General features: G+C 41.3%; 1 protein-coding gene across 1 annotated transcript; it reads right to left on the bottom strand.

Annotated features, from left to right (window-relative positions):
- Positions 1 to 1,655: 1,655 nt before the first annotated feature.
- LOC145445075 (uncharacterized) lies at positions 1,656 to 11,272 on the bottom strand. Its single transcript, XM_080323166.1, has 6 exons — positions 11,118 to 11,272; positions 8,868 to 9,068; positions 8,374 to 8,622; positions 7,920 to 8,027; positions 3,079 to 3,156; positions 1,656 to 2,057 (listed from the first exon to the last, which is right to left on the bottom strand). The coding sequence occupies exons 1-6, from the start codon at positions 11,167 to 11,169 to the stop codon at positions 1,981 to 1,983; spliced, it is 765 nt and encodes a 254-aa protein (XP_080179292.1). The 5' UTR covers positions 11,170 to 11,272; the 3' UTR covers positions 1,656 to 1,980.
- Between the last annotated feature and the right edge of the window lie 5,251 nt (positions 11,273 to 16,523).

Here is a 16,523-nt window from a genome sequence, read left to right as displayed (position 1 = left end):
TCATCTACTGCAATTCTGTAATCTGACTTCTCCATGTATTGCACAGGAATAACAATTTGGCTGTATTGCTGAAATTTTAAAAAATTACTCCAATCTTGCCATTTTTCTTTAGGTGCAGGTTGATCCCCGGATTATATGTGTATTGACCAGTTTCTTACTGTGAATAAAGAATAATTATCTCCCGTAAAAACTGCACGAGCTGTGTATTATACTAATGTGCTACTGAGCTATACTACCGTACTACCGTGTATTATACAAAACGTAGTGTATTGTACATCTAAACCAGGTGTCGCCAACTCGAAACGGGTCACGGGCTACTTTTCAAATTTCGTAGCGGCCAGTTCCGCTATGAACTGACTGGAGAAATTCAAGATAAACGCTCGTTTTGAATGACTGATTTTGTTGTGTTTTTATGAATATAAGATGTCTGTTACCATGCAGCCCTACTCGGTTGCTCATCCTTATTTCGATTAGGAATTAGGATTAGTGCTAGTGCGTGAACTGGTCGCAACATTCTCCAAAGGCGAACAAGCACTGATTTACAGAAATTTGTATAATGCCAGAAAACGTGATAAGGGATCCAGACGTCTAGTATTATAAAACGCAATTGATGACCGGTATAACCTATGTTGATATTTGTTTTACGATCATAGCGATCTTTGAATTTATAGCATCTTCCAGTAAAGATAGTATTGCGTTTTAACATGAGCTGACGCAATTATCCATTTCATTTTGCATAATACGAAGCGCTCCCACAGTCCTCATTTTACTAGCTGACAATGGTCAATCTATTAATGATCGGGGCTCAGCTCTAGCAACCACTTCATTAGAAAGCAACGGAATTGCAAAAAATATGGTGATTGGTTGATTGAATACAGTTATAAACCGCGAGAATAGTGAATCTAACGACGAATATTTCTATTTTCCTTCAGTTTTAGTCACGATGCGAAGTTGCCATTGCGCAATGTGCATGCGTTGCGAGGAAAACAAGCGATTTAAGAGTAATGCAGATGATGGGATTTTGTTCAATATTATGAAATCACCAGTCAAGTTTGTCTGGATGCCGGGGACCTGGTGCGCCAGAAGTTAAAAAGCTGCTCGTCAAAAGATATTTTAATTTTATTTTATGTGAAACTGATATATAACTGTTATACAACGGTTTCGCATAGGCTTTTTGCTTGTAAGAATGGGTATAGTTTTGGTCCATTGCAGGCGGATGGTGGTAATGCGACTTGTAAACTATTGAACATGTTCGACATTTGCAGTCTTGAGGGATTATTATTTATGTGAAAGTAATTCTCAGTAAAAATATCAAATTTTGTCAGAAATCGGCTGCATGGTACAAGCAACTTTCCGTTTACTCAAAAATACTTCGCTGGACGGGTGAAATGCTCTGGGCGGCCCGTATCTTTGTTATCCTCGTTCTACAGTGTCCTGTTTGCATTCGAATGAGAATTGACGATACTCTGCGTGAATACGGGTCGGATGCGGAATATTCGTCCATATTGCAAGTGGGCACTTGGGCACGGATAGCAAGTAGACAAAAACCTACTGTCATTATCCGAAAATAAGAATTTCGTTACTTCTGATGGTACGGGTACCACGTGCGAAACCCACCTTTAATATATGCATTCTCGTGTAAACTCATTACAATGTCATGTCCGTTTGAAGTGTATTACACACAATTGTGAAGCATATATAGTACAGCACGACAAGGACAAAAAGTTTAATTGAATTGTAACTTGACGATGCAGAATTAAAGTACTTCACAAAATAAATTTACTTGACAACACTTTTAAAATGAGATAAAAATTTAAGTAACTCCGAAAGTATAATAGAAAAATCACTTGAAAATGTAAAGATATATAGAGTTGTCCATGTTCTACGGTCCGTCGTTTTCATTGTGGATTTCGTGCTAGTCCGCCGGTCCGCCGTTTCATATTGCGTGTTCCGCGGTCTGCTCGTTCCACCGTTTACACTTCAGTCGTGAATGAATACCATTATTACAGCAGCCACAATTCCGATAACTGCACCAGCTGACAAGCCCGTAGCCGTGCCTAAAATGATATTCGTACAATAAGAATGAGATTACGCTTTGCAATGTTCAACGAGATAACGTGCGGATAAAGTCTAACCTAACCTGTCTAATCAGGCGATCGAGATCCCGGCATATCAAGAAAATCAAGGCATGATTCCCAACAGAATCTCTGAATATTGCGTGAACCGCTGACTTACGTAAAGTCAATTACAATACCGCTCTTTCGAGAGAAAGTGTGCCCGTACCCAACATGACACGGTCCATGCGGTCAAACATGAGGTCACTCTAGCTCAGTAGGTCCTAACCCAGTGGTTCTTAAATGGGGTTCACGAAGCCCTTGCTTAGAAGTACGCAAACTAGTTTTAGGGGGTTTACGGTAGCGATACCATATGCCATCTTTGGAGGATTTTTCCTCTTTTTTTCAATAAATGTCCTCTTTTTTTGCACGCCGTCTTCTTTCTTTTTTGCTTCTAGTGCTTCTAGTGATTGGACAGAAGACTAAAAAAGGTCAACCCTTCACGAACCACACGTGAAAACCTGGATTTTCAGGAACTGCCGCCACGGTTAGCTAAAATAAGGTCAACTCAACACAAAGTATCCGTGGAAACCGGATTTATGAAGCACCGCTGCTTAATTTCATCTTTTTTTGCGTTTTGTTTGGTAGACCAGCGTTCAGCCATACATGTATAAATCTCTCTTCTAGTCATGGGGGTGCTCGCGACGTCCCACAAAGCTGGAAGGGGTTCGTGACCAAAAAAGTTCAATAACCCCAGTCTTAACCAGACGGAATTTCCCACTCGGAGGGAATTTTGTAATTTGTAGGACGAATCTGACTTTAGGGTTGTAAAGCTCTTTAAGCGGGAAGGGCCCCCTGGACACTAATTTCTTTTCATTTCTGTCGCACGCTCAAATGTACGGCAAATGAATCGCTTTGCCTGACAGCGATGCAGATTCAATATATTAACTATTCACAACACTAATTGAGAACTTTCAATACAAGTAATAGATCCCGCCCTATATATTTTAATGAATAGGCCTACCTGTTGATGTAGTTTTATCGGAATAAGATGTAGTGCTGTCGAATTTCGCTTTTGTGGGCGTAGTGTTGCTGGATGTTCCTGTAGAGAAAGGATCATGAGTAAAATCTACGAAAGCCGATTACATCTCTTCGCATTTTTCATCGGCATTAGAATGATTCAGACTGATACTTCTGTCGAACAGCGAATTATTATGGATCCAGCATCTGCGCGGTAAGCCGTTGTACAGAACAACGGTTGTCTTACAAGCAACTTGACAATACTTTGTGCTTCGCCCTGCACTCTGAGAGTGTGTGTTCACACCGAGAAGGTGTTACACTAAAACAGAACATACTTCAGAATTCAGAGACCTCGTTCGTGGGGTGTCGATTGAAAATTTCACGCCAATTGTGAGCGACTGAACGGCATTTCCTTATTTGTGTCTTTTAATTAAATTATTGCACGGTTTCAGCCGACCATCAGTATCAATCAACGTTTTCCTTTCTATGTAGCTTGCATATATTTAATCGCTATATAGCATAGGTCTTTTGGTTGCTTTGCGGGAGAGACGGTTCTGATAGATTCATGGTATAAAGCAGGGGTTCTCAAAGTATGTGTCGCGAAGGATATAATTTTGGGTCGCGACAACACTAGAGCGATCTAATATATGTATATAATATTTGTTGAAATTCTTGCATCGAAAAATTTCTTCGCGCTTCGCGCGATTTCATGTGGATAGTTTGTATATTTCCGAGGTCGCTGTCTTGGGTACAATAAGTCAATAAGCGAGACATGCAGAAAAATTGGTTGCAATCTATTAAACGATTTGTCCGACATTGGGTTCTATGGAAAACACCGTTGGAGACCGTTGGGATGCTTTGTTATAGGGGTGTGCTGTGCAACGATCGGTTCCAGGACTATATGAGCCACAGAAATTTCGAGAGCAACCCACTTTCCGCACTGTAACACGTGATGACGTGAAGTTTTGGCCACCACACCGATGGCAAAAGTGAGGTGTCAACAAGCTCTGCGGTGATAAAACCTCTGCCAAAAATTACCGTCGCTAAGAGTTGGCCAAAACCGTTAATATTTACATGTCCGGTCGTCGAAATGGGCGGCAGTCAGCACGATATGAGTAGATCAGTAGACAGTAGTAGAAAACGCGTGCGACAAAAATATTTCATAGTGCTGCGTTGCATAAGACTGTCGTCTGCATTAGGGGCATTAAAAAATGCCTTTTTTTCTCAAATTGTACTGACTACTTGATAAAATTGTTAGGTGACCTAATTTAAGCCTACACACCAAATTTGGTTCAATTCCAGCGAGTAGCCGCATTGCTACAGGAGAAGAAAGTTTCTATTTATTATATAAAAATATATAAGAAAAAAATTTCAAAATTTTCTGTTCACGCCATGAAAGTGTTAGGTTGTCTATACCAGTGGTTCTCAACCGGTGTGCCGCGGCACACTAGTGTGCCATTTAGGTCTCGCAGGTGTGCCGCGAGCGATTTCTTCTGGATTTTGAAATTATGCGCAAAATAATTCTAGTCTATAGCAAACGATCAATAATAATCTGAATCGAGCTTGATGTGAAGTTTGTACATTTGACAAATCAAAATTGATGTTAAGGCTGCAATCAATATCCCCTTCGAATTCGCTTAACCGGACAGATCGCGTGCCTTTGAAGGCTGAATTCAATTTTGCACAATAAGTTGATTGATCGCAGAGAAGAGCAGACATGGCGGCGCCTGTATGACAATGAAGTTTTCTAATCCTCATTGTCTCCCCAATCACCAGCGAGAAAAAAACTCCATTGGACTTTACCTTCGGGTTTCCAAATTCGAATTACAAACTTGGCAATCCACATTGCGATTGTTAGGTATCGTGTCGGCACTTCCGTTAAAATACAGGCTTGTAGCACAACTTTGTGCTACTGTCCGCGAATATGAGAGTTGAGAAGTGATGTTGATCAAATTATATCAGTTAACAAAACTCTTCGCCGCTGAGAATAAAAACTTGGTTTGTTGGGCTTGAAAATATACTTTAACTGCGGGTGACTGCCAGTAGAACTATTGAGGTGTGGCTATCCTCACTCGTGCTACACCAGTGGCTCCCAACCTGTGGTACGCGAAGGTCTTCCAGGTGGTGCGCGAGGAGATTATGGTTCCTTTTCGACCGAAGGGGGTTATTAGTTCAGGTGGCGTTGATTTTAAGTTTTTCTAGCATCGCTTCCTCGTATTATACGCTAGCTTTTCACGCTATTCCCCAGCTGTTAATTTTCTCTTCTACGTGGGAGTGCGAGCACGGATTTTCATTCCTGATGACTATCAAGTCGAAGAAACGAAACCAACTTGTTGCGCCCATGCATGACTTTTGATGCGCCGTGAGCAAACGCATGCCACGCATCGCCCAGCTAGTGCAGGGGTGACCAACCCGTGGCCCGCGGGTCAAATGTGGCCCGCGACATGATTCCCGAAATTAGTTGTAGTATCAGATAACAAATTACTAAGGTAATTTACTGTGAACTTCCAAGACCAAACAAAAACTTGATTAGTCTGACCCCGAAAGTTGTGATGTTGATGACCTAAATACCACTTCCGACGCATTGGCGTAGCTAGGAGCCAGAAACAATTTTCGTAGATCTCCCTAAATGCCATAAATTAGAATATTTCATTGTAGATTTCTTTGGCTTGATATTTCTCTTATCACTTCGCGCGATTTATTGTCGCTCAATTTCATGCTTTTTGTAGCCCTTCCTGAATATAAAAATACGCCCAATCTACGGAATTGACTATATTGACAACTATGAGAGAACGTGCCGTCCAGCATCCGACTTCGCGTCTGCACTTGCAGAGATGATGATGAAGATGATCGGCAATGAAACTTTGGCACAAAATGATAGACGCATGTTCACCGAAATCGTCAGTATTAATATGTCCGAATAATCCTGTGTTTGCCAAGTGAGTCCCGTGGTATACAGAGGTGACCCGCAATATATGCAAGTGACATTAATATTGGCCTAACTCATTCACTTTGAAAATTTTCGCGCTTCGCGCGGTCTTGTTTTCATCATTACCTGATCCGGTTCGCTCCTATCGGGTGGCTAAAAAAAGGTCATCAACATTCAAGGGGTCTGACAATGGTTCGCAGATCTCACGTGGCTCTTTGGCCGAAAAGGTTGGTCGCCGCTGAGCTAGTGAAAATGCAGCCATCGCATTATATAAATTGACTTTTGTTGTTCGTTGTTAATTCATTATGTTGGTCTTTTCTGTGACCGATGGTGAAAAACAATTCCATGCATCCAATCAGCTCTAACTGATAATGCCTAGTTTAATAGAATTTCTTATCACACATCGCATAGGTCAAATACGTGCTTATGACGTCATAAATGGGGGAACAATTTTGACCGCCTTCGGCGCGCGAAACTTGTAGGTGGTACGCAGCACTGCATCAAACCTCGAAATGGTACGTGGGTGGGAAAAGGTTGGGAACCACTGTGCTACACGATCTGCGTAAAAATGCATTGCATAGCCTACACCTCTACGCGTCCGTATTCGTTAGTGACGATCGTGCTTGACCTCTTCGACCGAATGCGGCAGTCGAGAGATTTATTGTCAAAAAAATCTTATGAAATAGTATCTAAGGGCAGCTCGAAGTTTCTGTGAAGTCATGTATCAAAATTACCCCCTTACTTTCGTCTGAATACGCCATGTTTGTTGTAATCACGAAGGAACGATATTCTGACCCGAGGAAAACGACGACTTTCTATCACGACTTAGTAAGCTATATGAGGGACGCTTTACGTACAAAAGTTTACTTTTAGAAATATTAAAATGGAGAAGTTTATGTTAAAAGAAAGGAAGTACAGAGACATTTTGGATTGACTGCAGGGGTGGTGACATTAGTCGGCGTTACTACTGGGTCATAATAAGTATTCTGGTAGTTTGCAGGTGCCGTAAGCCAAAAAAGTTCAGAACCACTGTGATGGTGTGCCGCGATCTATTTTTCATTTCTAAGGGGTGCCGCGAGGTCAAAAAGGTTGAGAACCACTGGTCCATACAAACGATGTTCACCAAATTTGGCTTAATTCCAACGAGTGGAAGCGAAGTTATTGCCGTCGAAAACTTCGGATTTGAATAAAATAGTATTTACGGTGAGCACAACTATAATAAATAATTGAAGAGTTGGCCACCGTAAATACTATTTTATTGATAATCCAAATTTTTAAACGGCTATAACTCCACTTCCACCGGTTGGAATTGAACCAAATTCGGTGAATATCGTTTCTGTAGACAACCTAACACTTTCACTGGCTGAACAGAAACTTTTGAAATATTCAATTATTTATTTTTATATAATAAATAGTAACTTTCATCTCCTGTAGCAATGCGGCTACTCGCTGGAATTGAACCGAATTTGGTGTGTAGGCTTAAATTAGGCAACCTAACAATTTTATCAAGTAGCCAGTACAATTTGAGAAAAAGGGCATTTTTGAACACCCCTAGTCTGCATAATCGCTATATCATACAAGCCCGTAAAAACGTGTAGCATACTAATATAGGTTTTGGGTCGCGAGATGCCACTAAACTCAGATTCGGGTTGCGGCCTAAAAAGTTTAAAACCCCTGGTGTAAAGCATTGTTATAAATCCTACCTATCTACGTGCCTATACGCTCTTTCGTACCCCATTTGCGCCTGTTCTAATTTCTAATTGGATTATAATATTGTATAATTCTAAGATAGCCTATATTTTCGCGGAGCACCTTTTGACTGTGCCCTATACACAATACACATACATTTAACCTTACAAAAGAAATCCACTCTATCTATCGTATACGTGGAACAGTATATATTCATAACCCCGTACCTGCTGGATAAGTTACAGTAGCGTCGCCGATGTCTGCTTGTGGCGACGAAGTCTGGCTCGGTGTTTCTCTTGTGAGAATCATCACGCTTGTAGGAGCAGACGTAGCGGCTATGATTTAGTTAGAAGATAAATGGAATGTCGGAATGCTGAATATATCTTGATATCATATTCTTGATCATCTTGGCTAAGCGAGATGGTGAGAAAAGAACACATATTGCTGAAGACCGTATAATGTGCGTATAATATTAGAAGTATTTCCGCTTTTTGCCGTAGGCCTGCTCAAAAAGCTTACTCAAAAGATTACGGTTTTGGATGGTAGCTCTTCGAGTAACATCAATCATAAAACATAAATGCTGAACGAACATAATTGAGGACGTGCTTGAGCATTAGTTTTTCACTAGAAACACTACAATCGTTTAGTTAGAATGAGAGACAAGTCGAAAATGGCTCTTACAGTTGCAATTAGTGAAATACCCGAGGTATTGGTTGACAGCTCGAATTGCGACAGACACATTGCGTAAATTGCCGGGTTCCCTCGTCGTCGCACGCGTCACGTATATCTTTGATAGCATGCCCCTCTTCACGCTTACGTCATGCGGGCACTTTTTGTGGGTTATCTTCGGCTCAAACTTACAAGCGTTATCGAATTGCGCGATCAGACAGCCCGATGAAACGTCATCTGTTTCTCTCCCGGTGGCAGTGTCTGAAGCGAACAAAATGCATATTGAGCTATGGCTGCTATAAATGTACTAATTGTAGAATGTCGGCATGCGTTAACAACTGTGTGCTCAATGCACAAGGTAGCCTAAACTCGGCCGCCAAATACCTTGCGCAAATCCTGGGAAATAGTCAGTTGGCAAGGTATTTTAATTTCACCACGTAGGCCAATACTGCAAAGTTCCCGCCGGCATTGAAAGCAAGGATTTTCTTACAGAAAGCAAATCTTACCATATGTGATTATTCCTTGGTTGTCACCTGAAGTAGAAATTCCATCGAATGTATGAAATAAAAAACCGACGGATATGTTTGGTGGCGTCACTTCCAAACAAAAGGAATCTTCATCCTCGTATGTGTCTCGGAATTCGTAATCGCGGAGTGTATCGTTCATAATAAGTTGTCTGCATCGGTGACCATGACCATCGGCGTTAACTATATAGTAAATGTATAGACATGAAAGATGATTGTTATGAAAATAGCACCACGCTTAGTTCTTGTAAGGAGCTATACTGGACTTATATGTTACAACGTAGAGTATTTGTTGTCAATCGGGCGTAAACCCTAACCCTGGGACCAGAGGTTTCCAACGTATGAACCATGAAGCTGTTTTCAATGGGCCGCATCGACCGCAGAGCTTTTCTGGCACACAGCAGTAGTTTTCAACCTGGAACCCGAAGGTACTGATGGATATTTTAGTAATCAGCCACCCAAATAGGACCGTTAGCAAGTCAGGGCGACGCCACTGCCCTTTCTAATGCGCCGTGACCATGCCCCAGACATATTTGTCGAAGACTGTTTATCATTATATCCAATGTTGGTAATTTTTGCAGGGGCATATTAAGTAGTCACTGATGCCATATAAGCAGAATCAGACTATACGTAAGAGTAGAAATAATGATCAGGAACAGGGCTTTGGAGCTGGAGCCGGAGCCGTGCATTTTCACCGGAGCTGGAGCCGGAGCCGGAGCTCTACATAAAATTCAGACGGAGCCGGAGCCGGAGCTGGAGCCCGTTATTTGAGAAATAGCTCCGGCTCCGACGTATTTCATAAGATGCTATTATATATGCAACAACCATATCTGCTGATTTCACATAATTTAACAGCAGGCCTGATTTTTAATGCTGTGCACAGCAATGGCATGAAGTAAAGTGCGTTCCAGTGCAACTATGATGTTATCGGCAATTGACAAGTATTCATTATGACGCCACAAGCCGGCACGGCGGCATGCACCTATGTCTTCGTTGCTGCATCCGATGTTACTGGCAGCTGACAGACTCTAGATTACTATAGATAACTAACCCATGGGTAGATTAGTGATATTTATAGACCAGGGATAGCAAACCTATTCGGCTAAAGGGGCACATACAATTGACGAACGAGAGCGCGGTCCACTATCCGCGCAAAGCGGGTAAAATTTATAAAGTTTATAAATGAACTAGGTCAATAATATTATTACTTGAGTATATTGCGGGTCTATGCTGTATACCGCCCGCTGGGCTCTGTTTGCAAGGACACGACTATTCGGCGTCTGGACACATCGATATCGAAGGTTTCCGGTAATATGATACAATCATTTTGTGCTTACATTTCATCGTCGACGATCTTTCTGCGAGCGCAAACGCGAAAAGGCTTTCTCCCGTAATTGCGAAAACAGTTAGACTCAATCGAGTAAATTGGGCGTTTTTTTTTCATTTTTAGGAGGGGTTATGCTACCGAGCAAGAAATCGTGTGACAATTAGACACGCGAAGCGTGAAAAAAAATTTCACTACTTTTTTAATTTATTGTTGTACGACGGTTTACTAAAAATGTGACTGGACCCTGGATCTGCCAATGCGTCGCAATTGATATTTTAGTCATCAACATCCCAAGTGTCGCAGCCAGACTTGTAATTTTTGGTTGGCGTTGCAAGTTCACAATCTGAGCAATTCATTTTCGATACTATAACAGGATTCCGATAATATAATAGGAAATCACGTCGCGGGCCACTCAAAACCCTCCCGGGTCGTGGGTTGGCCATCTCTGATATAGACAGGCCCATTCAATAATTTTCAGAGCCGGAGCCGGAGCTGGAGCAGTGGTAATAATGCGGCTCCGGATCTGGAGCCGGAGCTAATGTATGATAGAAGAAAGCTCCGGAGCAGTTAAAATTTACGGCTGCTCCAAAGCCCTGATCAGGAAGAGTAATCTATTGAGTTGATCTGATTAAAAAGACATGCCCTCAAATTATATTTGCTAGTAGTCCCATACAAACTTCCAAATTTAACGATGCATTTATGACTAATAACGGCATAAATAAACGAATCTTTTGGAAACGGTTTCTGAAATCTCGCCGAAGCTTTTACTAGGCGAAGTTGTACTGTAGCACTCACGAAAGAGGTGAAAATCCACCCAAAATATATTCTTCCGCGATATCAATTATTCAAATTATTAATCACGATAATATACTGGCCCAGCCCTATATGAACCAGATATATCTTACCCGACGCAGAAGCAAAAGCTAGCAAACTTAATGCAACCCATTCAGAAATCATATCCTTCAACACAGATCACCAATTAGTTTCAGAATTGTCAACCTCAAACGGCATACGCTACTTCTGAGAAACTTGAAACGAACACGAAAAATAGCATGCTTTATGAATGTGATGATGCAAAATATGATGCAAGCTGATATAACGAGAGCGAAGACATTCAAATATGCGTACTTTGTGTATCCACTCAAATAAGGTTCACAGTTGTATTGCTGATGCTTAACTGATCCAAGTATCAGAAATATTAGACGTCATCTGACTCGCTGTACTGTCAGACTTGTACTAGCTATACTGAATTCTCAGAATTCGCTACTAGAACTAGAACTATAAAACTAATCACTTTTCAAAAGTAGCAACGAGAACCAACTACTAACCACACTTAAAAATCCGGAACTAACTAACTAAAACACACTTTACCTAAAGATTCAATTGCAGAGAGACTTATTATTTTCAGTTTATCGGAATCGGACCGACTGTCCATATAGAAATCATTATAAGTTTGATATGGGAGGGGTTTCGTCCCCCAAACCCACCCCTAGAGCTACGCCACTGTTAGTAGTGATGACTCTGAGCTATATGCTACGATGTACACAGCACCGTAACTGCCGCACCCCAAACCCCCCAATTGGGGGGGGGGGCGAGCTCGAAGGGGGCCCAAAATTATTTCGTGAATTAGCATAAATTACGGAGTATTTTTTGGAAATTTGTGTAGCATTTTCAAAAAAAATTTGCGCTCCGCGCGATTTCAAGTTGCCAAATATCTTTATTATTGGGTACTCTTCACCCAAGAAAATATACGCAAGATTTATAGAAATAGGCATATCGGCGTTGGCCATTACCGCGCCACGACGCACGAAGATATAAAGTTTTAGGCCATGTAACATGCGACTCCAAGAGGTGTGCCAGAACGATCGGCAGCGAGAAAACCTTAAAAGGACTGCGCTTATGCTGATACATATAGGTTTAATTGTCCATAGGCGCCTAAATAACTGGTGACGAATATTTCTGTCTTGGCAATCTGAACCTCACAAGACAAATACCACCCCGCACGGAAAAAATATATGCCTGTGAAGAAATACCAATATGAAATCGTGTGCGTCTTTTAGTTTAGTACGTTTATGCGATTCTACATTTTTTGATATTGCTGAGGTCACGAAATAACATCATGTAACGAAGTCATACCAACGGGTCCGCCCGCCCGAAGATGTTTAATTATTATTTACGGGCCCTACAGTTTCCAAGACACCTCGGTCAGCTCTACCGGTTAATCTGATTACGCGAGCAGAGAGGACAAGAAATTTATAGCAATATAGGCTACATGCAATTCCCGATCTTATTGACCGATTCTATTATGAATCATTGAAACTTTTCGCGCTTCGCGCGTTTTCACTAAAGAGTGCAACTGATTTCGTGGTAAAAGCGAGCAACGTGATGAGGGGGGAGTCGGTTTATCACCGCATGGGAGCCCACGACCGAAGTAGGCCCTACTTTTCGGGGGCCTGACGAAGTGCTGATTCGTTCCTGCCGACAGGTATACGCCCGGAGATGTTAAATTATTATTATTGAGTGGTCCTACCTTTTGAAACACACCTCACTCCGCTCTGTCAGTAAATCTGATTACGTGAGCAAAGAGAGGATAAAAATTGATAGCAATATATATGAAATTCTCGATCATACTGACCGATTCAATCGTGAATTATACAATTTTTTCGCGCTCCGCGCGGTCTGTCGAGAAATCGTTGATACTAGACGGACACCCAATATAGATGGATAGTAGCGGTAAACTGCGTACAGTCTTATGGGGAGTCTGGGGGGGGGGCGAAGCCCCCCAGAAGTTGGGTTTATCACTCTATGGGGGGCCCAAGACCAACGTTTTGGGGGGGGGGCTGACGAAGTGCTGTTACGGCCCTGGATGTACATAACATGTCGGTTAACAGCAGTTAACCAAACAGGGGGTAATCGTGATTTTGGTCATATTCTATTACGACGATTATACATCATTTTCAAAATGTCGAAATCGTAATCGATAACATTCGAAAAAAAAATCCAAAGTAACCGAATCCACGATTTTACATATCTAATCCGATTATACTTTGTGATTACAATGTGAGAAAACGTTTTCATGGCCACGGTAGGAGGAAGCAAAATGATGGAATCGAGAATCATCGTGATTACTTTTCCATTAAATCGTAATCGAATAGTATATTCATATTGAAATGAACTCGAATATTTTCGGCTGAAACTCGTCAGGGGTAATCGCCAGCAACTAGTAGAGAATTGGAAAGGACTTTGTACATCAACAATCGTATCACAAAATATGACGTCACCAGCATGAAAGAGAGAGCGTTCAATGTACCATTTTTAGGTGGTACACGAACTCCTTTTGTTGACAGAGTTTTGGTTGGTGTATTTTGATAAAAGTCGATTCCAAGGCACACAATTGGAATTGTGAACGGCCCCGTCCAACGATTCGAAATCAATATGAATATACTATTCAATTGTATATTGAAGTTCTGTGCCTCCAAGAAGCTCTTTAAATCGTAATCGCGTATTGAGAGAATTTGCTCTTATCTAGTGGTTCCCAACCTTTTTCGACTCATCGCCCCCTTTTCAAGCTCCACACCAATCATCGCCCCCCAAATATTGGGAACCTAAAAATGGGCATACAAACTGTAATAACCGACGAGATGACAAAAAAGGTCAACTTACCGGCTCGACTTCAAAATTACACTATTTTAGCTATATTTTTGTGAGTTGACTAAAGAAAAAATCATCATTTCTTCGACTGGACTCCAATACAGCCGTTTAACCGCGACATCGCCCCCTTCGTTATTTTCACCCCCTAGCCCGCCAAATCGCCCCGGGGGGAGGGGGGCGATATTGCCCACGTTGGGAGCCACTGCTCTAGTCGAAATCATAATTCAGAAGTAATAGTAACCGTAATTAATTGCATTGATACAGTAATCGTCCAATGTCTGCTGCTGTTGTTGTTTTTGATGATTATATTTGTCTGGTGATTACAACGCAAATAGTTTTGTTTGTCATATGCAAGTATTCTCTTACACATCTCCCGGTGGGCGGACATTACATACTGTAATCTCTCACGTATGGTTTCGTCGTCAGGACAAATTCCCCAGCAGTCTGTCAGCAGAGAAGCGAACAACTAACAACATTTGTTGGCCTTTACAATGTTCTCAAGTCTGCTCATATCCTAAAAATTGGGGTCTTTGAAGCATCGTCGTGATCAATATACCTTAAAAAGTGTTATACTTAGATGGGAACCGTACCGAGCGATGTTCATTGCGTTATAATAATCTGGTGGCTGTATTGACACGTACATACGTCTGGTTCGTCGATGTAAGATCCAATTAAATCGGGAAATCAATACTGAATACATATTAAACGGTGTTTTCACAAATAGTTTTAAATGCATTTTGATATCTACAGTCGAGCTGTTTTTGAAAAGTAATTTTATCCTTATCATTAACTCAATACAATCTTGCTCTCATATTCATACATCGATAAATGGTCTGTGTACGTCCCGCACACGACATGAAGAATTTGCGAGACTGAATGTGTCACGTCACATCACATGATAACAACGACCTCAATTGATACGCCAAAATAGTGTGTAAAGAGTGGACGTAGCCGGGCAGGTCCTATTCTCTCTGAAGTGGAGAGTTCTTGAGCTGAACTGACATAAGTATCGTAATCCGAACGGCTGGATCATCTTTGAATCAGTTTAGAGTGAACAGTGAACATAATGCTTCATCATATACCAGTAAATCTTTACGTATTATAGATGTGGTAGGTTATCCGCCAACTAATACATACTTCATGAAGGGCCAGATAGAAAGTTCCGCTTCGGCATGGTTACTAGGGCTGGGGACAATGACTCGTGTATTCATTGTAACTATCGAAGTCGAGTATAGTGAGAGATGGTTTTTTTGCGTAGTGAAATTATACGCCTCTTTACGCCAACAGTTATATTATATAATTATTATATATCAACAAACATTATCGCTCCTCTACTTTTTTGTGTAAATCTTAAAACCTAAATTGGACGTATCACAGCATCCAATACATGTATCAAAGAGCTGCGGATATTAGTGGAAAGAGAATTTCTGTGAAGCCATGATCCGCCCGCCCTAACTGTTCGTTACATGAGTTTACATTTATTGGTGTTTCATGCACGTGCAGTCGTGCACACTGTGCAGCGGAATTTCCACCGCGAAGGCAGTGTGCTATTGGGACTGTTATTCATCCAATTTTTTGATCAATATACAGGACACATACTTCTACATATAAACTATGAATTTAGTTAGTTCATGGTCAACTAAGTACCATGCCGTTCTTTGATTAGTTCGGTTCTCGTTCTTTTATCGAGTAATTTTAAAAGGGAGAAGTTTTAGTTGTAATTGCTTATATCTAGAAAAATCGTTTCCGAACAACCAGGAAACACGTATCGTCGTATGTCTCGAATCGTGATACCGGTGTTGTGTTGTGTTGTGTGATGTTCTTGCAGCCATTGCTATTATACATGTAAAGATTGTACACAATGTAGGCTACGTTGCGCATTGTACAATCGGTAATTGTGCTTTGCACGACGGCTAAATAGAACCAAAGAGTCATGATATTTCCAAGACATTCCATTTGTCTGATTGGTATCAAACGTTGCATCATACGGCGAATCAAATAAGTCACCCTCCACATTGGATAAGAATGCGACCAATGCTTCTTCGCATGTGTGTATTTACGTCCTAATATATAGTGTCTTGTCGACAAATGAACTTAAAAGGTGACCATGGAACTTGAATATCCTTTTTACAGGGAAGGATTTGGGAATTCCTGGACCCGTTCCCCTATCCGCTGAATGAAATCACCCTACAGCTGTGCACTAATAGATAGTTCGAGACGCTAGAGCAGTCGGCAATCCGTAACATATCTACAGAGCGGTATTAACTATCCAACCAAATTCCTAGTTATCCAGTGGACTAACAAACGGCATCCGTTCCAATGTTTGTAGAACACAAGTCTCTACAGCGCCTCACAAGAGCACTCCTCCGAGATTGGTCGGTCATTGATTGCTAGAATTGCTTGTTTTCAACTCCCCGGCCGGCAAAAATGGCATCGTATTGCAGGCTTGTACAAATACACACTTGAAGTTGTCTACGTAGACTAATTAGAGCGAAATGACGGTAAAAGTGTATTTTCTCTAATTCCAATTCTAATCTAATTTGTGAAATGTTTCAACAGGCTAATTATATAATTATAATCTAATTTCTGGTTTTCTTGAAATGCTACAAGGGAACTATGTGTAGTGGGAAACGAACCAAGACATTTTCTATTCTCGTGCT

Source organism: Botryllus schlosseri, chromosome 8, assembly GCF_051294905.1.
Source record: "Botryllus schlosseri isolate E-star chromosome 8, Bs_hap1, whole genome shotgun sequence".
NCBI classification, from domain to species: domain Eukaryota; kingdom Metazoa; phylum Chordata; class Ascidiacea; order Stolidobranchia; family Styelidae; genus Botryllus; species Botryllus schlosseri.
This window is presented reverse-complemented; position numbering and strand designations above follow the sequence as displayed.